Source organism: Danio rerio, chromosome 20 (genome assembly GCF_052040795.2).
Source record: "Danio rerio strain M-AB ecotype USA chromosome 20, GRCz13ab, whole genome shotgun sequence".
Lineage (NCBI taxonomy): Eukaryota > Metazoa > Chordata > Actinopteri > Cypriniformes > Danionidae > Danio > Danio rerio.
In genome coordinates this window covers 40646188-40670024 of record NC_141040.1, presented here as the reverse complement: position 1 = coordinate 40670024, position 23837 = coordinate 40646188, and the positions used below count along the sequence as shown (strand labels likewise).

Sequence of the window (23837 nt, the reverse complement as noted above, 5' to 3'; positions counted from 1 at the left end):
CAGTTTTGTTGAATTTTGTTTTGTTTAAATTTTTGTTTTGTTTAACAAACTATGCGTTTTATGTTGGTTTTTTTAAAGTACAATGTTGCATTGTTTAATTTATTATGATTTGTTATTGTGTATTTTTGTTTAATTTTTTATTTAATTGTTTTATTGTATTTTTTGTTGTGTGTTTTGTTTTTTTTATTTAAAACAATTCTCCTTTTTGTAGTTTTGTAGCATTTTTTGTTTTATTTTGTTATTCTTTGTTTTATGGAGCTGTTATGCTTTAATTTTGTGGTTTCCGTTTTGTTTAATTTAGTTTTGTTTATATTTTTGTTTTATTTCACAAATTTTGCGTTTTAAGTTGTTTTGTTATGTTTTAAGTTAAATGTTGCATATTTTAATTTATTATGTTTTGTTTGTGTATTTTGTTTTAGATTTTTTACTTTATTTTTATTGTATTTTTGATGTGTGTTGTGTTTTTTAATATTTAAAACAATTCTCCTTTTTTTAGTTTTGTTGCTTTTTTGTTTGTTTTGTTTTGTTATTCTTCATTTTATAGTGTTTTTAATGCTTTGTTAATGTAATGTTTTCTGTTTGGTTTCGTTTTGTTCAGATTTCTGTTTTGTTTCACATAAGTTTTATGTTAATTGTTGCTTTATTTAAATGATGTTTTTATTTTGTCTATTTAGTTTGATATGTTTTTGTTTTATGTAATCGCTTTTTGTGGTGTATTTTGTTTTACATTTAAATTTGATACTTTTGTGTGTTTCACATTATTGTTTTATGTTAAATGTTGCCTTATTTTTATTTTTTTTTACTAGTTGATTTTGTTTGTTTTATGTAAATGTTTTATTTTTGTTGTGTGTGTATTTTATGTTTTAAATGACATTTTATGCTTTTTATTTGTTGTGTATTTCATATAGTATTGTTTTATGTTAAATGTTTTTTAATATTTTATTTAATTTTAAAGTTTTGCGTTTTAATATATTTTGGCATTTCATGTGTTTTATGATTTACAACTAGTTTTATTTCTATCCATGTTTTATTTTGTTGTCATTATATTTGGCTTTATAGTTCATTAACATGGTAAAATTCTAACAATATATAAAAACGAAGCAGATTCTTAACCCATGATCCTTTATCAGATCCGTAATCAGCTCAGATCTGCAGTGTCACTCAGTCTTTTTGCTGTGTGCACAATAGTTTGATTATTTTACATTCCCACACTTAAAAACGACCAAACTGCAGTACAGAAACAGGTTGACCAGGTGTAAGGATAAAAAGCTCTTGTTTTTCCCTACCGAATGCTTTCTGTGTGGAGCAAATAAACAGGAAGAGGCAGAGGGTGTTTGTGCCTGTAAACAGAGCTCTCTCACCTGCACAACGCTGCATTGATCCATTAGTCAAGCCTGTCACACCAGAGACTTTCATTCAGACATTCAACCTTCCTCAAATCCAAAAACAGCAGAGCCTCTGTGCGGTTCAATCTGTGCTGTAAACTAAGACTGTATGAAGGCTCAGTTTTCCATCTGCATGATATATTTCCAGCATATGCTCATCAGTCAGTCAGTCTGTCTTACTGAAGCTGCTGGTGAAAATACAGTTCAGTTGATAAAGTCACACAACCACTTAGAGTTTTTTTTTTAAATAGTCTATTAAAATATTTAATCAAAAACACAACCTTAGAATAAAAGCGGAATCATTTGTGTTGCTTAAAATGCTATCTATCCACACAAAAACACAGACGCACACGTTTGTTATTGTGAATTGTTGGGACATTACATACAGTAGGCTTCCATTGTTTTTATACTGTACTATACAAACTGTATTTTCTATCGACCTAGCCTCATGCTATAACCCTCACAGAGAGTATAGTATATTTTTAAAAAATATACCATTCTGTGTGGTTTTGTAATCTTTTATAGAAATGATGATGTCAGCACTGTCCTCAAATTTCACCACCTTCTTCTTAATACTTGTGCCATACCTATGTCATTACACTGGTTATGCTATGGCCGCACCTCAAATTAATAAATGCATTTTGAAATCAGATTTTCAGAATAGTTTATTTAGCACCTTCATTTTTTTGCTGGTTAAGTTACAAGGGACAAAAATCTCAATTATTTTGTGGATGTATCTTGCAAAAAAAATACATCAATAGCAGAAGCTTAATTAATAATATCGTGGCTCAAAAATGAATCTGGATAAATGATATTATTAGGTTCTGTAGAGTGTGTGTGTGTGTGTGTGTGTGTATAGTAATGCCTTTTGTTCAGTTTGTTTATATGTGTTGTTAAGCTACATATTGATTTAATTTTTTGTTTGCACTTGTACTTGCTGAATTATTTCAAGGAATAAATTGCAATATTTTGAGAGTAATTAATGAAATGAATTAAAACCACATTATTTCATTTACCAGAAACAAAAATTTAACATTACACTGAATTCATTATTTTTTGTTGTGTGTGCCACCCCAAGATTTGGTGTGGCCTTGTCTGGCCATCCCAAAGAACATTTTCTGGGGGCACCACTGAGACACAAACAGGCAGCCAGACAGACACAGACTCATAAAGAGACACACAGACAAACAGACAGACTCACAAACACACCAAAATATAAACCTAACATAATAAATTAACTTAAAACGCAAGATATTTATACAAAAACAATAAAACACAATATATAACAGAATATAGCAATAGTTAGCAATAGTTGTTCATTTATTTAAAATAACTAGCTAGCTGGGTACAGTTATTGTTTATTTGTAATTAGATTTTTGTTTTGAAAGGTTAAAATGTGATGCAATGTTCATAGTAATCATTTTACACACACACACACACACACACACACACACACACACACACACACACACACACACACACACACACACACACACACACACACACACACACACACACACACACACCATGAAACCATGTCAGGAACACCAAAGAAATAGAGTACTTAACATATGAAGTGGCTCAAAAACTATTATCAAAGTTGTTCCAAAACTATTAAACAAAACCTATTCTTTTAACAATTTTGAAAAAACAATTCACTTCAAATACTGCTGTACATATAACGTGTCAAGACATATTTTTCAATATCAAAATACATTTGAAATATACAGCAGTAACAGTTACCCTCATGAAGGTTTGCTGAAACGCATAGGTGCAGTTTTAGGGAATATCCATGTCAATAAAGGCTTTTTAATATTTTTTTTTTCACATTTTCGAGTGCCTTGGACAAACTTTTGCTGTTTTTTGATGAAACTCTTACCTTAAAAAGCACCAACACATTATTTAAGCTACCTCTGTGCACTTTTTGTTTAAATTTTGGATTTCCACATTTGAAATATTTTCCACATGATTGTACATATAATAAAAGTACATACTGAGTAAAAGTGACAGAGTTGCCCTCATCCAAATGCTCTTAAAAGTAATCCGTACTGGCACCAGCTCTGTTTTGGTGCTTGGCAACTTCATGCTAACTTGAGCTCCTGCTGATAGTTGTTTTTACAGGTAATCTTTTCCCCTTTGGCTGATATATAATGTCCTAATTAACTCTTGCTGTCCAACGCACCTGATCGATGTTACTCTTTTTAAAACCCGCTCTTCTGTTACTCTTTTAGGTTTTATCCAGTGCACTTTACATTATTGATCAGACTTCACCGTCTTTTTGCATATAGATTTCAGAGTGATGTTAATTGCAGATATTTTCCTTCTCCCTCAGGTCCCCCGTTGCCAAGACAGACCCCTCAGGTGCAGAATGGCCCTTCACCAGAGGAGCTGGAGGTGCAGAGAAGGTAAAAACCAAACTAAATCACAAGCCTCTTTTGAGATTTGTGCTAAGCTTTTGCCTTTTTTTTTTTTTTAATGTTGATTTTGACAGACAGACAGACAGACAGACAGACAGACAGACAGACAGACAGACAGACAGGTAGATAGATAGATAGATAGATAGATAGATAGATAGATAGATAGATAGATAGATAGATAGATAGATAGATAGATAGATAGATAGATAGATAGATAGATAGATAGATAGATAAAGGTGAAATGGCCGTTAATCATCTTGTGTTCACCCTCTGTTCTTCATCATCATCAGTTCATTGGTCAGTTTCTAAACAGTAACTTCAATGTAGCATTATAGATTTTACCCACATTTCAGCCAAACATTTCAGAACAAATATACTCAACATAACCTACAGATGCCTCAAATCTAATAACTTTCAACATGCAGTATGTAAGCTTAACGCCCAGTGGTTAAAATAGGTATTGCATTCCTGGATTAAAACAAATCCAAGCGCAGGTTGGAAAATCAAGCTAAAGGCTGATTTAAATTGTGTTTTATATAAAAGCAATGGCACGTAATAGAAGGAATATTCTTTAAATTAAAAGGAGTTTTTGTTCTAACCAACTCCTCGAATTGATATATTAGAAACTCCTTCTATTCTTGCAGCTAAATAACAGAAAACTGACAATGATCCCCTCAGATACACCTCATGTGCTTTATTCAGTGTTAAATGCTAACAATGTGAGTTTGAAGGCCATTTTACATGACAGTTATTGCCATACTGCTGAAAGCAGCAGCAGATAGTTCACATCAGATCTTGAAAATAAAATAAACCGTCTGAAATTGAACTTTAGAACTGTGACTCACATATCAGTGATTCAGCATCTACATTTAATATTGTTAAAGAAGTTTAATTTGTATTAATTCGATTATAAACCTTACCATTTCGTGAGTGAGGGCATATTCTGTACTTGTGAATGGCTGTATTTAAATTTCTGTCGTGTTTCGTGAGGTGCAAACAGCCAAATTGCTTATCACTGCAAATGTCGTCACAGTAGCGTGTTGTTAGGATGCGGGGTTACGATGCAACTTGCTTACCTAATGTTTACGTTCGTAATATTTAGATTATTTTCTAATTAATAGTGGAACTCTGCATCTGTGTCTCGTTTTGGATTCTGCTACTGTCCACCAGAGGTTGCATTTCGGTTACGGGCGCACACTTTGAGAGCCTTTTTGACTGAATAAATGAATGAAAGTGGAATGCAGGTGGAATGAACTCCCCAACTGCATCAGAACGACAGAGTCAGTCGCTGTCTTCAAGAAACGACTAAAAACTCAACTATTTAGTCTCCACTTTCCTTCCTAATCTGTAATTGCCTCTCTGGCTCCACTGCTAACTGTACTACAAAAAAAAAAAGAAAAAAAAAATTACTAATGTTTTGCTTCTTGCACTTTACAAATCTTAGAACTTGCCTACAGCACTTATTCATTGTTGCTCTTATAGTTGTGTAAATTGCTTCTTTGTCGTCATTTGTAAGTCTCTTTGGATAAAATCGTCTGCTAAATGACTAAATGTAAATGTAAATAAAATACACAGTTTTCCACCAAGGCAACCTGAAGTATTGAAAAATATTTGGCTAAACTGGTAGTGGGTGGGTAAAATGGCTAAACACAAAGACAGCATTCCGGCATGTAACTCACATGTTTAAAGCAGAATATCTGACTACAGCATTGTTTTACAGATAAACAAGAATGTTCACTTGGCATGTTTCTTAAATATCTACCATCATATTATGGTATTTTTATGCTTTAAAAGAGTCAAAAATGTACATACGGCACCTTTAAGGTAAGAGTCGATTCACGTTAAAATGTAATTACATTAACCATACCAGTTACAACTTAATAATAGCCATGGAAACAGTCTGTGGCATGTTATTGAAGTAAAATACTATAATATTGAGAATCTAACTTTTTTAGGCTTTGTAAAGTAGGTGAATATTAAGCCCATTACCATATGCCCTCTATCAGGATGAAAATAAAATATGTGAATGGATGACGATAATATTTAAGATGACAGTAATATTTAAGTTTTTTTATTTTATTTATTTTTTATTATTATTATTTTTTAGAAACAAGGGAATAATCGTCAACACAACACCAGACACAAAATTCAACACTTTTAAAACAGACAACTAGGCAGATAAACACAACACATAGTTTTATTTGTACAACACAACTTTATTGAACAATAAACTTTCCTCCACCCCCAAAATAAAATATTATTGTCTTTCCCTCCCGCAATGCAGCTTCGGCCCTGGAGACAGGTCTGGTGCTGGGCCACTTAAGCATGTCCTCCTCTGTTTTATATTCTGTTTTCAAACTGTTACTTTTCCTTTTCCTCCTCCTTCTCTTCTTTTTCACCTGCTCCTCCTCCTCCTTCGTTTCAAAGTTATTGAGTGTCTCTTTCTCCTCCATGTTGTTTTCTGCCTCCTCACTTTCCTTTCCTTCCACCTCCTCCTCCTCTTCCAACCTGCAATTATTCCTGGGCTTCCTCCTCCTCCTCCTCTTCTTCTTTTTTACTTCCTCCTCTTCCATGTTCTCCTCCTTTTCAATGTCTTTCATCTCTTTCTCCTCCTTGTTCTTGTCCACCTCCTCACTTTCCTTTTCTTCCACCTTCTCCTCCTCTTCCAACCTGCCAATATTCCTGGGCTTCCTCCTCCTCCTCCTCTTCTTTTTCATTTTCTCCTCTTCAATGTTCTCCTCCTTTTCAATGTCATTCATCCCTGTCTCCTCCTTGTTCTTTTCCACCTCCTCACTTTCCTTTCCTTCCATCTCCTTCTCTTCCACATTGCAATTTGTTCTTGGCCTTCTCCTCCTCCTCCTCTTCTTCTTAACTTTCTCCTCTTCCATGTTCTCCTCCTCCTCCCTCTCCTCATTTTCAATGTATTTTATTTCCTCCTCCTTCTCTCTTTTCACAATGTCCTCCTCCTCCTTTATTTGCACAATCGAGAACTTTGACACCACTTTCTCCTTCACCTCCTCCTGTTCCGTCACGACCTCCTCCTCTTTCTCCATCACCTCCTCCTGTTCAGTCATGACCTCCTCCTCTTTCTCCATCACCTCCTCCTGTTCAGTCATGACCTCCTCCTCTTTCTCCATCACCTCCTCCTGTTCAGTCATGACCTCCTCCTCTTTCTCCATCACCTCCTCCTGTTCAGTCATGACCTCCTCGTCTTTCTCCTCCACCTCCTCCTGTTCAGTCATGATCTCCTCGTCTTTCTCCTCCACCTCCTCCTGTTCAATCATGACCTCCTCCTCTTTCTCCTCCACCCTCTCCTCCTCCATTTTCCTCCTCCTCCAAAACTCCTCCTCTGACAATCGGGTGTCGATGTTTTTCTTTTTTCTCTTTCGCTTCTCTTCCTTTTCTTGCTTCTCTTCATTTGTGTACTCTTTCTCATTCTCCTCCTCCTGTCCAATCACCTCCTCCACCTCTTTCTCCAAAACCTCATCCTCTTCTTTCATCACCTCCTTCTCCACCACCTCCTCCTCTTCTTCCACTTTCACCATCACATTCTGATAGATCTCATTGTCTGTTAAAAGAGAAACGGTTGCAGTTTGCACGTAGTACAAGTCATTTTCAAGAAGCTGTTAAACTCTAGATAAAGGAGAGTAAAAGTACAGTTTGTTTCTAACATTATAGTCTAAAAAATATCTAGATATAGAAACCATCATTTACCATCAGAGGATGAAAGTCGGATCGAAGAGTTTCTTGGAGCGAAGCAAAAGCATCTTAGGGCAGCTCTGATAAAGGAGCCAACCCTGCTCTTCTTCTTTTTCTTTTTCTGCTTCTTTTTCTCCTTCTCATCTGGTAAAAGAGAAATGATTGCACAAAATATATATTTTAATACATAAACATGTTAAAGTTATTACAGCTAAACCAAGGTTACCACAAATTTACTTTAACCATGAAACTTCCCTTTTTTTTGTATTATATTATTATTCATTGATAAATCATTATCGATAATAATAATATTATATTTTATGTTCATGTTATATAAAACTGGTTACACAAATGGTCAGTGCACCAAACCATATAAAAATATACATGTCCAGTGTACCTTTTAGTAGAAAAGTAAATACTTAAATTTCCTAAAGGCTTTAGACTAAAGTTAAATCAGAAAAGCTGAATATGAGATACAACATTCATTTACACAAAGCATTTCATTAAGATGCACTTGAATGCAAAAATAGCCTGTTTTTTACTGTAAAACATTTAAGCAGTCTGTTAATGTATTTTCAAGTTGCTTTGTGAAAATTACTGTGTATTTTACACAGTAAATTTATATACAGCAAGATAAACGGTGCTGTAAATGTAAATGCAGTATTTTTGCTGTAATTGATTTTCAGTAAGTTACTGGCGAACTGCTGCGAGATGCTGTAGATTTTACAGGACTTTGTTAACAGAGCTCTTTACGAAACAGGAATTCAACCAGCTGCCTATTATACTGTACAAACATTTACACTGTACAAACATTATTTTGTAACAGTAAGTATAATATTATATAAGGAAACCCTGGATATTCATATTACAATGTAAATATGACTCACTATTTGTGCCGTTCTCAGGCCTTTCATTGTCCTGCTGCGCTCTTTTCTGGCGCTCGGAGATCTCGCAAGAGATTTCAATTTCCATTTCCAAGTAACGTTGAAAATCCAAAGACACACCTTGTTTGACTCCACTAGAGCAAACCCACTAGAGATTTTCTGTGATGCAAGGCTTCATGAACACTTTGGAACGCGTTCTATTCTCTAAAACATGTCACTATGGTAACGAGACTACATGCTAAGAAATGTTTTCTTTTAAATACTAATGACTGAGTTTATGTTCAAATGACATAAAATGAATAAAAAAACTTGCTGAATATATAGATTTAAGGGACAAAAGCTGTTTTAAACAGATAATCCATTAGAAATGAATGTAGCTAGACAAAAAAGCACAACAAATGAAAACACCAGAGATTTTTGTAAAACTCAAACCACAAAACTGACATAAATTGACTGAAATAATGTATAATAAATTAATTTGAAGTATTCAGCTTTAATGTGAGCATCCAGCAAGACATACTGCAAATATACATGCCATTCCCATAAGACATAAACACTATTGTCATTAGTGTTTTCGAACACTAAAGGACCAAATCACGTCTTGAGTGCACCATCATTCATTTATTAATTCATTTTCTTTTTGGCTTAGTCCCTTTATTAATCTGGGGTCGTCACAGTAATAAATCTAAAGGATTGTCTTTGAAAAGACAGAATTTTGTTTTTTTTTAATAAATAAAAATCAACAAAATAATTCAGAATCAAGCCGTAAGGTGCAGAACAAATGTGTGCAAAAGTGCAGGCAACATACGGTTTAAGTCAAAATTATTAGCCCCCCATTGCATTTTTTTCCCTTTTTTAAATATTTCCCTAATGATGTTTAACAGAGCAAGGAAATTTTATGTCTGATAATATTTTTTCTTCTGGAGAAAGTCTTATTTGTTTTATTTCATTTAGAATAAAAGGAGTTTAACACTTTTTAAAACCATTTTAAGGTCAAAATTATTAGTCCCTTTAAGCTATTTTTTCACTAGTCTGCAGAACAAACCATCGTTATACAATAACTTGCCTGATTACCCTAACCTGCCTAGTTAACCTAATTAACCCAGTTAAGCCTTTAAATGTCACTTTAAGCTGTATAGAAGTGTTTTGAAAAATATCTAGTAAAATATTATTTACTGTCATCATTGCGCAGATAAAATAAATAAGTTACTAGAAATGAGTTATTAAAACTATTATGTTTAGAAATGAAAAAAATCTTCTCTCCGTTTAGCAGAAATTGGGGAAAAAAATAAACGGGTGCTAATAGTTCAGGGGGCTAATAATTCTGACTTCAACTGTACATTCAAAATGTGAATCAAAAATAGTTTAGTTGATGACACTGAGTGATCAATAAATGAAATACAAAATAGCTATAAATTCAGGAATGTACAGCTAGAATGTTTGTTTAAACTAGATAATGCTAAACTGGTGAGACAGTCTATTTAGCTAAATGATTAGGAATGGTGCATCCAAGTATGTGCATTAATTCATTAAAAAAGCCTTCGCCTGCATATCGTTCACTGGCTTCATGTCAAGCACAACACATTCAGCATTTTTGTCATTAATTTTTCTTTCCCTATTTTTTGGCCACGGGTGGTCTCAAATCTACACATAAATATAAATGTTCGCACATAAAATTAACCCTGGGTTAAAAGCGTTGCTAACGCCAGTCAAATTACAGGTGTAAAGCTGTTGAAATCCTGTGTTGAAATCAGAGAATGACAAAAAAAAAAAAAACAGAATAAAACCCTATTGTCATATAACATATAAACACATAAGTTTCTTCTTTTTGGCTGGAAATGTTGTGTAAATGGATCTTAAGTTTCTGAGAACAAAGTGAGATAAAGTCACCATTACTTTATTCCTGTGATGCAAACAGGCCTTCATATATTGCAAATAAATAGCGTTGTCAAACTTTCTTTTTCAATCGCTTTTAATGGACAGAGGGCTCAGTACACAGAAAGCTGATGTCTTCAGCAGAGAACACATGTGCGCTTGTAGAGTTGACATCAGCGTGTGGAAGGTGAGAACATGAACCAGGTGAACCCACATGCACAAGCAAATGCAGCAGTCTGATGTTAATGTCTGTTGGACTAAGTTCAGTTAAATCACCACTTTAAAGCTCTGAGTTGGCTTTTTTCATGAGCGTGTGTTTATCAAGATTTCTTTGGACTTCAAAAGACGTCAGAGGTTGTTACTCACCCAGGTCTTGTTAATGAAAAGCCTTTCTGCAACCAGTTCCCTAAGGAAGCAGTAGTCAAGGTTAAGTCTGCTTGACTGGAATATACTTGCGCAATGCTCAGTGGCTGCCTGTCAGGCTTTTCTTTCTACTTTTTGCTTTAATGACACCATGGCATTGATGCAACTATTGCATATTTATTGTTTTTTTATTTTTAGTAAGGTACAGCATTTTATGATATATGTAGAATGTAGGCATTTTAATATATAGTCCATATATATGTATGCATATATGTATATGTATAGATTTAGGTATAATAATAATAATAATAATATTATATTATTATTATTATTATTATTATTATTATTATTATTATTATTATTATTATTATTATTATTATCATTATTATTGTTGTTACAGGGTGTGACAAATTAAGGCCCTTAAAAAGTATAAAAAAAACTTAATTGCACATAACTTAAATTTTTCAAGCATTTTCCAAAGTGTTTGACTCCAAAAAAGCATAAATATATTTATTTTCCTCCTAATATTAACAACAACATGCTTGATCCATGCGATGAATGCGTGTCCGGCCAAGCTCTTCCGTCCAGGACAGGTGATGTCACATAATTTGCGACAAATGTGGGAAAGTGACGTGACGCTCTCCACATGTAGCTAAACCATAGAGTGAAAATGACAGTAAAATGGGTGAATGTAAGTTTGCATACTCCTGGTTGGAGAAAGACAAGTTTAAACAGTGGCTGCAGTCTGTCCCTGAAAACAACCACGTAATTTATTCTTTCAAGCTTTGTTTCTTCCGAGTTTATCTGAGTTCTGTTGCATGGTTGTGCTCCATTGATTGGAGCACAAATTGATTGGATTTATTTAACTACAACTGTTTATTAACAACTGTTAATAAGTTAAAAGTTTGATACCGAAAAAACTTGAACTGGTGATGAGGTCCTAAAATATTCTGAGAAGGTCTTTTAAAATTTTTTTTAAGCATTGAAATTACCTTTAGGAGTGCTGCATATACCCTGTAGTGTTATTATTATTATTATTATGAACTATATAATAAACACAATAAATAATATAATAAACACACACACACACACACACACACAGAGAAGTGCGATATGGCTGTATATTGGCACTGACGGGAGGCCTGCGTTGGAAGATGGCTGCAGTCGAGTGCCTTAGCGTCCCACCAGTGATGATATACAGTTATATTACACTGCTACGAGTGTAATATTGCATTTATACAACAGTTTAACGGCATAGTCGTGTATATGAAAAAAGAAATCAAACAGAGTCTAAATATTATTTTGTATGCGGAACTACTTTCTTCTTCCATTCCTTCACATTTGCAGCTGACGTCAGAACAGCAGAAACCGTTGCCAGTTCACCAACATCACTTTAAAACTAGTATTTGAATGATTCTCCCACGTACTGTCTAAAGTGATGACAAAACAAGTGATTTTGCTCACATTTAAAGATTATAATGCTGAACAGCATGAAATGCCATCAGAGAAATTTCCCAGTATTTCTCTGTTGCAATTGGTATATCACAATAATTAACCCCAAAAAAGCCAAAGCAAACACTACCAGATTACTATGGTATAAATAGGGCATTACAACCGTTTTATGATGATTTGATTAGCTGCTGTTTGAATTACAATGGGTTTTTCTCCTAAGAGCTTATTATCCGGTTTCTGTCGTCACACTTCTTATAAATACACTGCATAATTACAGTCTAAACAACTACATTCTCGCCTTAAAAGCCTCAAAAGTATATTGTTGTCCAACAGCTGCAATGTTTGTCAAACTGTATTGAGTTTATTGATCTGCCATTACTCCATGTGAGCGGAGTAATACAGAAGGGTGAGGAGGCTGTACGAGTGTTGTTATTGCAGAATATCGCATGGCTATCAGCCAATCATCCTCGTATAAAAATAGAACTGCATCTTTGTAACAGTTTTTTGTAATTAATAATATAAGCTGAAATTAAACTGCTTGTATATATATCGAAGCATCTTGAAATGTACTACTGTGTATCATTTTGATACATGTATAATGTTTTAGATTTTACTCATTTAATATACTTTTCATTTATTTTGATTAATCTGTTCCTTGGTGACCTTTTTGGTAACATGAGTATAAAAAAACATTACAAAGAGACAAAAAACTTATTTAAAAGCATTATATATATATATATATATATATATATATATATATATATATATATATATATATATATATATATATATATAGAAAATTCATCTTGCTGCCCTTTTTTTCTTTAGCTTAACATACGTGCTTCACCATTGACAATAAGAGCATGGTCATTTATTATGTAAAAGCAGTCCGTTGTGAATGTATATTGTGTTTTTTTAATGACTTGGCAAAAACTTTTCCTTGATGGCGAGTATAGGAAAACTCTTGTACAGATCTGCTCCATGAGTGTCTCTCCATCAGTGATTCATCATGAGACGTCCTCTAGAGAGTCTGTGGCGTGCTGTTGAATACTGAACATGATCTCCGGCTTTTGATGGTGACTCAGCAATGCTCGTGTCCTACTTCTTTGCTTTAGAAGAGATGTCAAATTTTCCCAGGCTTCATCTGCAGAGCCCATGCAGCCGGTTAAATATGAAGCACTGGTGTATTGCCTTCATACTGTGAGCCAGGCTTCGGACAGAGCTGCGTGTCCTGCATAACAAACATTATTTGGCTGGCTCTTTTTTGCTTCATACAGACGTGCTCCAGGGCTAAATGAAGCTCCTGAGGAGAGCACACCGCTTCAGTAAACTGTAGGCAAGATACTGATTCATAATCGCGTGTGTGTCAAGTACCACTGTAATAAATGCAGGGTTCCACACAATACCTTCATGTCATCCCAACACAAATCGATTAAGTTAACTTAATTGTTTTTAGAATTTTAGATCATGATTAACTTAGTTTAATAAGTTACAATGAACTAAAAACATATGCTGTCATGACTAATTGATCATATCATTTTTTTACAGTATGTGAATTTATATCAGAAAGTTGTTAATTTGTTGATTTATTTATTTTTTTTGAACATACATTGTAAAGTTATGATATTTTTTATTGTTGATTTAACTTATTTGAATATGTTACTCAGGATTTAACTGCATTTTCTAAAGGTATACAAGGTTCAACTAAATTTGTTTAGTCAGTTTGATTGATGCAAGTTGAGATAACTAGAAAAGTTAATTGGATTGAATCAAAAATGATGGCAGGAATGATTTTTGGAGCACAAAGCTGACTCAAAACATTCTGGAATTACCAGAATTCTATAACTAATAGAATTATCATAGCAGTCATTCTGATCATTTTCATACAAGACCTCATATTATTATGTTGTATTTACATTCAAAGCATCTATTAAGATATTAAAATTAAGCTTTAAATGTCTGTCATCATATTTGTTTATTTGTCATTTATCACATTTGTCTGTTGTTTATTTGACTGTCGTTAAAGTCTTCACGCTAAAAATACGATAATTTTAGTGATACAGCCTATAGATGTATAGTTCGACTACTAGACCACCCTTGAATTTCCGCACCTCCCTTTTAGTTTCACTTTCACTAGCATGGAAGAAGGCTTTTTTGCGGCACGAAACATGCTGTTTTGAAAGACATATCCGAAGTAAAGTAATGTTTTACCAGCAGAATGGTAAAACATGTTAGAATTCTGTTAGAAGGAAGTTGCCAGGCAACAGAGGCACACATTAAAGGTCATGGAGAAAAAAGCAAACACTGAAATGCATCTGGTCCTTTTGACCTCTATGGCAATTAAAGGTAGAAATACTCACAACTTTTGTGTTTTGAAATAAAAAAAAAAAAACAATGTTAAAACAAAATGTAAACATATTTTGGAAAAGTCTTGGAATTATAGATATTTGTGTTTTATTTCAACAAGGTTATTACATTGTGAAAATAAGAAAATGCCTCTCGTTCTTGACTCACTAAAAATAATTGTACATTTAGTTCCTCAAATGTCGGTCAGTCATGCAGGTTTGCATTAACAACATGTCTACCGGAAATTAATGACAAAAGTCTGTGGTGAACTGTTTCTTTTAGGATGTCGAACCAGTCATTCATGCACTCAAACAGCTTGTGTTGATCAGCCAGGTGCTGGAGTGTACATATAGTGTAAATGTTCCTTATAAGGATATTTTCCCCAGTCTGTGAAAGATCTGCCAGAAAGTAAAGGGCTCATATTCTCTGAAAGAATGTCTTTGAGTGCGTGTAATAGAGTTGGCCTGTTGCCGCCCACCCGGCCGACCGCTGCGTTCCGGCCCACAGCCATATTTAGCTATCGCAGTCAATGGAACTAGGTGCATACTTGGTGCCTGATGTCATCTCGTGATGCAAACCTGCTACAATGCAGCAGAGAGGAATGAGAGGCAGGTTACTCGCAGTCATTTATAAACAGACGTCAGGGCATCTGCGTACTGTCAGATGATGAATTAGCGGTGCTGTCAGACAGGCCAGAGGACTCTGGGGTGTGAATGAGATTTGTCAAAGGGTTTCGTTTGTGACTTTAAAGTAAAGGTCACATACTTGAAGGAGCTTAAAGGAATTTTAAAAATGCGCAAACTGACTTTTTCTTAATACTTATTGCACATTTTATTTTAATATTTTACATCATAGTAGCATTAATTTACATGCATTATTTGACAGACATTTAAATCTAAAATACATTTCAAATGTAGTCAATAAAAGTCATCTGTAGTCAATGAGTTTTCTGGCCCCACAATGCCATTAGGGTGTAAATAGACAACAAAAACATTTGACGTTTTTAGTTAAAACTGTAGGGAAAATGTAACTCATTGAAGTTAATGGAGACTAGCAGCTATTTGGTTACAAAATATAATCATTTCCCAGCAGCCGAATATGGTTCAGGATCGTTTTCATTTTAGTGATTCCAAATTTAATTCTACTTATTCAATCCGTTTTTTTTATGGATTGTCTGATTCCATTTTTTTTTTTTTTGGAGAGATACAAATAGCAAATACTTCAAGATAAATGTTTTTAACTTTATTCTTGCCACATTTAGGCTTTAACTAGATGGCTGTAACTGTTAACTGTGACAGTTCTTCAAATAATAAAATATACACATTCATTAAGGAACCCAAGAAGCAATTACAAGCCAAAAGTATTTAGGATATAGTAAAATATAAAATATACAACCTAAAATATATAACTGGCATCATTATTTAGCTAAAATTGAAAGGTTATTGTTTTTTTTCTGTTTTGTACCGCTTCTGGTGCGAGTTGAATCTGGTGCTTTTTCGCAGGTTTCACTGCTAAGAGAGGTAGAGATGATGTATTTCTTCAGATTAAAGGTGTATTCAAGCAAATGTCAATCATATTAGAGGTACTTCCTCACACAAAGTATCTTCGCCACATGTGTTACATCTTCTTTTCACAAAGTTTAACCAAAGTTTTTAATATTTGCCACGGTCAGTGACAGTCCTGTGTAATAAAGTGTGCATGTGTGTAATTGACCTTATTCTGAAATGCAGAAGTGCGCCCGTTTTTGCGCTTGTTTTAGAACTTCTGTTTCAGTCGCCTTTGGAAGAAATGACTGAGAATGATAAACGGCAGAAAATGGTCTAACTATTCGCTCTACAAACAAGTGCGTTCATGACTATACAGACAAAGTAGAATAGTATAATAATAAAAAAACAATGCAAGAACGCTAAAGAACGGACACTGAGAAACAGCCAAGGTCCTTGTTGCAGGTCCTGGCAGATAGATAGATCTGTAAAATGCTCAGTGTTGCTGTTCACTGTGAACAATGACTAAAAGAATTGATAAATCAGAACAAATCATCAGTTCTTGATACCCAACCCTCCAGAAGAAGAAGCAATATTAGAGTAATGATCGCAGAATTTTAATTTGAGTCATCTAGCCCTTTAAAATGAACGCATATGTGTGAATAAACCGTTGTTGCATGATTCTCATTAAATTACATCGATACAATGACTGAGAGTGCACTTTGGAACTTTAAATGAAACAGTTATAGAGGATTTGTCACTCTTTCCTCTTTGGTTTCACATAAAAATTCTTTTAGCATAAGTCAGCGAGCATTTTTGTTTGTTTGTGCAGAAAAACCACTATGTTTGAAGCCTAGAATCTTTCTTGTCAGACCAATTTTTCAGTTTGAGCTTTTTTTATTTATTTATTCTTCTTGTCTTTTCATTTTGTGAAGTGTTCTACTAAACACATGTTTTGAATTAGAGGCTTTAGAGGCATTTCTGTAAACCTCACAATGAAATAACTAAATTCTCGCACAACCTCAGAAAATTGTGCATTTATACCCTTTTAGGTCATCCTTTGTACTCTGATATTCTATGTATGTGTTTCTTTCGTGTTGTAAAAAATTAAATATTTGGGCTGAGTCTAGAGTCACCAGGATTACGGTTTCCATTGGATTACATGCACTGTACTGTATGTAGCAGGGCTATTCAATTAGTTTGTCATGGGGGCCAGTTCATGAAAAGCATCTCAAATAAGGGGCGGGAGAGATATGACTTGCAATAAAAGTGATGACACAACAGCAGATAAGAGCCCATATGTTGTATTTTTGCTCCTTAAGACAACCACGCTGGCTTTTTCTACATTAAAACGTTAATTTGTTGTATTTTGAAACTACATATTATCAGTGCATTGTACAATGTGGCTTTCTTTACAAACATATTCAAATGTTGTATTTCGAAGCACAATAAAATCAGTGTATTGCTCAAGTAGGCTTCTTCTACATTCAGACACATTGATAATGTTATGTTTTAAACTGCGTAACAAGTAGGGATGCAACGATTCAAGATTTTGGTTGTACGATTATAGTCTAAAGCAGGGGTCACCAATCCTGGTCCTGGAGGGCCGGTGACCCTGCAGGGTTTAGCTCCAACTTGCCTCAACACACCTGCCTGGGTGTTTAAAGTATACCTAGTAAGACCTTGATTAGCTGGTTCAGGTGTGTTTGATTAGGGTTGGAGCTAAAATCTGCAGGACACCGGCCCTCCAGGAACAAGTTTGATGACCCCTGGTCTAAAGACTAATCATGGTTTCATGGTTATCACGATTATTATGCATTTATTAAATTCAAAACACTACTAGTTTAGAAAATCACATGAAAACTGCTGATATTTTAAAGTGTTTATTGCTGCTCAGTAACCAAATACAGCACAAAATATTAATAAAAAAAAAACAAAAACATTAGTCTATTTCTCTCTTTGGACTTAAAAATAACTGAAAATGTTTTTAATTAGACATGAGTGATAATTTTAGATTGAAAATAAATGACAGAACAATGAATGAATAAATAAACAAACATAAGAATAAATAAATAAAGGCGACGCAGTGGCGCAATAGGTAGAAAATGAATGAATGAAGAATAAATAAAAATAGTATTTGTCTAATGTTAATTTAAGCTTTATATTAGCTAAGTTTTTAACTGTTGTTATTATCTGCATTCATACATACATATTCATTTTAATAATTTGTAATAATTCATCTAACGTATTCTTTGTTTACATTGCACTGAAAGCCATGCACAACTCTCACCACTACAGCACGAGGTCTTTTCTACTGTGTGTGCCTGGAGTGCGCGAATGCGTCGATCCACTCTATGGACGTCTGGATGTCTCCATTGGAAATAATGGAGTTGCGTGGGGAAAAGACGCAATATATATGTGAAAATATGAACGGCCTGTTGCTATAGTAAATCCAGTGTGCATGCGTATTAGCCTCAGTGTACAAGCTCGGAACTTTAAACTAGCGCACAACTTTGTTTAGTTGCAGCAGTTTTGTTCGATGCAACAGAAACGCGGCATTGACAAGCCTTCACGATTAAATAAACATAGTGAATTTAAGAGCGGTCAATAGAGAAATTGGCTAATCATTTGATCCCTAATAACGGTATCAGTGCATTGTTCAAAAGGTCTTTTCTACAAACATATCTAAATGTCTTCGGCTGCCCGCACCATTTGCTTAATGTCAGGTGACTCGTGCTCTGCGCAGCCTTCAACTGCAGCTCGTGCTGTATTGAACAGACACACGTCACTTCAGTGACCGTTTTTCGACTGAACTAAATTTATTTTTGATGTCTTGGTCACACTATTTGGGGGGCTGGAACAAATTGGTTCGGGGCCCGGGTTTGGCCTAGGGACCACCAATTAAATAGCCCTGGTATATAGAGATAGTCTGTAGTTTTTAGCTTTCTCTCTCTATCTCTCTCTCTCTCTCTCCAAGCGGTTTAAATTCCAGCAGAACCGCTGTGACATGTCGGTTGACTTGTGAGCCAAAAATATGCTATATTACCATTTGATTAAAAAGACATGAAGTGGCATAATAGGAGGATAAAAATAGTCAGCGGGACGCTTCTACAGGTTTTGCTGCTCTGCGGGCTTTCAGCACATCTGTCAGGTGGAGACACAAAAGCCCATTTCCCTCATCCGTTTCCCACGAACAAGGCGAGAATGGAGCTGCCACCTCATTAACAGGCTGATGGCATCATTTAAAGCTGATTGTCACAATCATCGCCACTTCTTCACTCTTCAGCACAATAATGCGCTCAGATCACTCCGGATGTCTGTCGTCTCTTTATGAATGACCCATCAGCTCTAGAAAGCCCATGTCCTGCTTTTCAGAGCTCTTTCGGGATGTGCTCAACCATCCTCTCTGTGCAAAGATGTTCTTCCTTCTGTGAGCCGGGATCAAATATGTTGAATTTTTTTTTTTTGGAGGAAGCCTTGTAAAAGACGCCATATGGCTTAGCTTGGACACAGCCAACTTTAACCAAAACTGCCGGGTCTTTCCAGGATAGAGAGGAGTCGCACTTGCCAAAGGAGGCTTCAATATGGTGCTCATTCTGCTCACGTTCTCACAATGGTCTGTCATTGTTTAATCAGTGCTGGCTTTTTCTGAATTTAATTAGTTTTCAAATTTTCATGCGCTTTTAACATCATTAATCTTATTAGATGACTTTAGTCTTTTCTGGTTGGAGCGGATATGTGGGAGTACAAAAAGGTGTGTGTTTGTGGGAAATATCGAATCTATCTATCTTGATTGAACACTGTTAAATCTTGCATTTGCTTAATTCAATTCAATTCAATTCAGCTTTATTTGTATAGCGCTTTTACAATGTAGATTGTGTCAAAGCAGCTTCACATAAATGGTCATAGTAACTGGAACAGTGTGGTTCAGGTTTTAGTGTTTAAGTTCAGTTCAGTTCAGTTTAGCTCAGTTCAGTGTGATTTAATCATTACTGAGAGTTCAAACACTGAAGAGCAAATTCATCGATTCATCGCTTAAGTGTTTAATGAATATTTTTGTACTACTATACGCAACTACCACTGTAATAAGAATATAGTAGAAATACAGTTTTTTTTATAGATTAATTTGCTGAAGACAAAAAAAATAAAAATAAATTAGCTTGTGTGAAGAGTTGATAGGGATTTTAACCGAACAAATAAGACATAAAATACATAAAACACTAGATATTTTACATTTTGTCTGCAATATTTAGACTTTTTTTTGTTTTAGTTTGAGCCTTTCTTTATCCTGTGTAGACCATTTTGAGAGATGTAAACAGAAACTGTTTTGTCCTACTATACTCTATTCTAGAACTACCACTGTAATAAGAAAAAATACTGTTATTTTTAATAGATTTATTTGCTGAAGACAACAAAAACATGTAAATTCAGCTTGTGTGAAAAGTTGATGGGTATTTTAAATGAGCAAATAAGACATAAAATACTAGACATTTTACATTTTGTCTGCAATATTTAGACTTTTTTTTCAGTGTGAGCCTTACTGTATTCTGCATAGATCATTTTGAGGGAACTAAACAAACTATTTTGTCCTACTATACTTTACACAACTACCACTGTAATAAAAAAAAAATACTGTTATTTTTTTATAGATTAATTTGCTGAAGACAACAAAATGTATATTTATCTTGTGTCAAGAGTTAATAGGTATTTTAACCGAACAAATTAGACATAAACTGCATAAAATACTAGAAAGTACTTTACATTTTGTTTTGTATTTAGATTTTTACATTTGTTTGTATTTAGACTTTTTTCAGTTTGAGCATTTCTGTATTCTAGACCATTTTGAGGGATGTAAACAAAAACAATAGTCCTAATGTATTTCCTGTTTTACATTTTTAATTTCTACAACTTCTGAGAATCCAAAGAAAGCCACATATTGATAAATAATGTTATGATAGCTGTTTTAACGAATTGATTCTTGTTACAATTATGAAATGGTTTGATAACAAGCAGGAAATGTCCATGGGGCAATGACATCACTGCACTGAAATGGTCTATTGTATTATCAACCTCTTTTAAAGCCCAATGAAGTCACACTGCCTTCAAATCTGTTGTAGTAAGTTGTTGGAAGACATTCTGAATCAGGCTGTGAGCCGCCTACACTCCCTTTGCTACTGTTTCCTTGGTAACTGATGTCAGGAACTGAGACGCCAATAAATGGATCTCCTGCATGTTTCCCATCTTTTAAGTCCTTATTCTAAGCTAAAAAAGGGGTGTTTGAAGGGGAAAGTAAGCAAATTTTGCATCGCATGTAGCAAAGATTTTAGAATACACAAGACATGTCACTCGTATAGTTCTAAATGGGGAAAAGTGTAACCGTTAATATGGCAAATGAAGCCCTGCCTACTATAACAGGAGCCAATCATCGATCGTTAAAGACTGACATTTCCCCGGAAAGAAGCTCGAATCAGACGTCTGCATTTACAAGTTTTTTGTGGTCAAAAACACACAAATCTCAGCAATTATTTGCCTCACAGACATAAGAAATATATCCACATAAAGCCTGAAATTTGTTCTTTTAAATGAACAGTCCTTCTTGTCAAATGCACCTCATATGACAGCAACTACTCAAACGCCCACAAATTGTAAACAAAGAGTCGCTGTTATTTCTGAGATTCGCCGTCCAGATCAAGCTGTGTATTACTTCAGAAGAACAGCACGATCATTATCTAGAGGATGATGATGTGTAGAATGGCTATAAATGAGGTTGGTGACGTGATCTTGTTTCTTTCGAGTGCGTGTGCGCAATTAGTTGGACAACCTGATTCGAATATTTCCAGACGACACATATGAGACGGTTGTTGTTTAATGTTATTGGTAATTTCAAATATGTAACGTAATCGTAAGCTTTGCAAACAGTTTTGAAGGATTTGGTGTTTCTCCATTCAGACAGAATGCCCGAGCATATGGTTTCAAACACCTGTGGTGTTTTAAAGATGGCAGCCAAGTGAAATTACTTGCCTCAAAGGCACTTTGCTTGTAGTTTTTCCTTTATTCAGAATGCTCTAGATTGCAGCAGAACTGCACTAAACAAGTACAGATTCCAGATAAATTATTGTTTGTGGTCAGTTGCTTTGATAATGTTTGTGATTTTTATAGAAACGTTTTGACTAGCTGACTGTGTTTAAAGAACTCAATGACCCTGTTACGGTTTAATAAGGTGGCTAGGGACAGAAAACGTAACATTTAGGAAAATGTATCATTATCACTGAATATGGATGAATAGAAACAAGGAATAACAACTTGAACATTTAATTAGTTTATTTGTGTGTAAGGGAATACGATATAGCCAACAAAAGAGCACAGCCAAGGAAATCTCAAATAGTTTCAGAGAAAGAAAATCAAACTGTAGAATGGCCAAGCTAATCACCTGATATGAATCCAATAGAAAATACAAATTAAACATCAGATTAATTAGACGCGACCCACAGAACCATCAATATTTTTACATTGTTGAAGTCTGACCTGAGCAATTAATTTCACTTCATTCTCCATACGAGAGGCGTCTTTAAGCTGCCATCACCAAATAAGCCTTTAAAATAAACTCATATTTCAGATTTTTGTTTAGATTTATTTTTATGTTTGTATTGTTTGGCTTTCACCAAAATCTGCTTCAATTCCATGTCAACAGCTTCTTTAGAAGTATTATTCCCAGACATGACATGTTCAATACTTATTTCCCCCGCTGTATGTACATTTAGTAATAATAAACAGCCAATGTCTTGATAATAAGCAACTAATACCAATAATTGGTCCCTAAACTAAAGTGTTTAAATTTTGTACTTTGAAGTGGCTACCAAATCAATATGCAAATGTAAAGTATTGCTAAAAAGCAGCAGTGCTTGTTTTCCTGTGTCTTGATTTGAAGGAGTTCATACAGTAAATATGAAATTGACACCTTTATGAAGTAGCAGTCGAGCTTGCTGAACCCCTCGACCTTTTATTATGGCCCCTTAGAGTCCCTCGCTTCCGAGCTGGACCCGCATCTAATTTTAAGTGTTTGTGCCGCTCGTTATTTTGGGAATGTTGTGATCTCCTCCGCCAGGGAATGTGTCTGTGTCCGATACGATTACGCACAAGTCAAGCACTCCACCGAAATGGTGTGAACTCCACTTGCGAACAGGTCTGGGGTGTCGTTCCTATTTAAGAAACAAGGAGCGCATACATTTGATCCCATAAATCCTTTTTTCCTGTTGGATAGACGCCAGTTCGGTTTAAAGTGATGTTTGTTCTGGCTTTATTTTCAGCAGATCTCGAAAAACAAGAAGCCCTTGGTATTATTATGACCTCTCCACTTGTGGGATTGCATGTTAGTTGCATCATGAACATTTAACCTCACCTGACCCATATGTGTCATACCCGTGTCATGCCCCAGTCTTATATTAGCCTAAAATTAAATATAGGTCTCTGATATCATCCTAGTTTTGATAAGTGTTTCAGTCAGCGCTCATCTCTATAGGGGGCTTGTTCTAATACCTCGTTCTGGGGGTGACTTATGGCCGGCTCCAGTATGGCTGCGGTGGTCTTTTGGGGTAGTATATCATCAGCGACATGAGCAAGGCCTGCTCTGCTCTTTAATTACATCTCTGAGAGCATGGCTCTGGCTCAGCTGGGATTTGGGGGGAAGTAGGACACGCTCTCCGCAATCCACGCCTCAACAGCATTTCATAATGGAGTGGCTCTGAATACTTCCTCTGGGAACTCAGGTACAAGAGCAACGCTGAAACGAGGCAACTGAATTAAGCTTATATAGAGAAGTCGGGCAGTAGACCAAGCATATGGAGGCTCCTTTTTTAGAAGATTTTCAGAGTAGCCCTTGTGGTTTCATTTTTAGGCTTGTAGGGCTTCTTTTTTTGCTCTCAGCTCAACTTA

At 35.0% G+C, this 23837-nt stretch overlaps 2 protein-coding genes and 1 long non-coding RNA gene across 37 annotated transcripts in view; 1 reads left to right on the top strand and 2 right to left on the bottom strand.

Annotated features, from left to right (window-relative positions):
- Window positions 1-23837, bottom strand: part of LOC147839397 (uncharacterized) — a 765501-nt gene that overhangs the window by 326181 nt on the left and 415483 nt on the right. The window lies entirely within an intron of this gene.
- The window catches only part of enah (ENAH actin regulator), a 200018-nt gene that overhangs the window by 136559 nt on the left and 39622 nt on the right, over window positions 1-23837 (top strand). For all 35 annotated transcript variants that reach the window (XM_087296721.1, XM_087296717.1, XM_087296715.1 and 32 more), the window contains 1 exon segment: window positions 3718-3790. In XM_087296721.1, the coding sequence (XP_087152847.1) occupies window positions 3718-3790 (73 nt within the window).
- Window positions 5998-10141, bottom strand: LOC137488716 (uncharacterized). The gene is made up of 3 exons (XM_087298549.1): window positions 8389-10141; window positions 7517-7645; window positions 5998-7370 (listed from the first exon to the last, which is right to left on the bottom strand). The coding sequence occupies exons 1-3, from the start codon at window positions 8471-8473 to the stop codon at window positions 6019-6021; spliced, it is 1566 nt and encodes a 521-aa protein (XP_087154675.1). The 5' UTR covers window positions 8474-10141; the 3' UTR covers window positions 5998-6018.

Bases quoted from the DNA above. Each gene is read 5' to 3' on its own strand.
- LOC137488716 (XM_087298549.1), bottom strand. From the start codon at position 8,473: ATGGAAATTGAAATCTCTTGCGAGATCTCCGAGCGCCAGAAAAGAGCG. The intron at 7,646-8,388 runs GTGAGTCATATT...CTCTTTTACCAG, and splicing joins GCCTGAGAACGGCACAAATA to ATGAGAAGGAGAAAAAGAAG. The intron at 7,371-7,516 runs GTAAATGATGGT...CTCTTTTAACAG, and splicing joins CCGACTTTCATCCTCTGATG to ACAATGAGATCTATCAGAAT.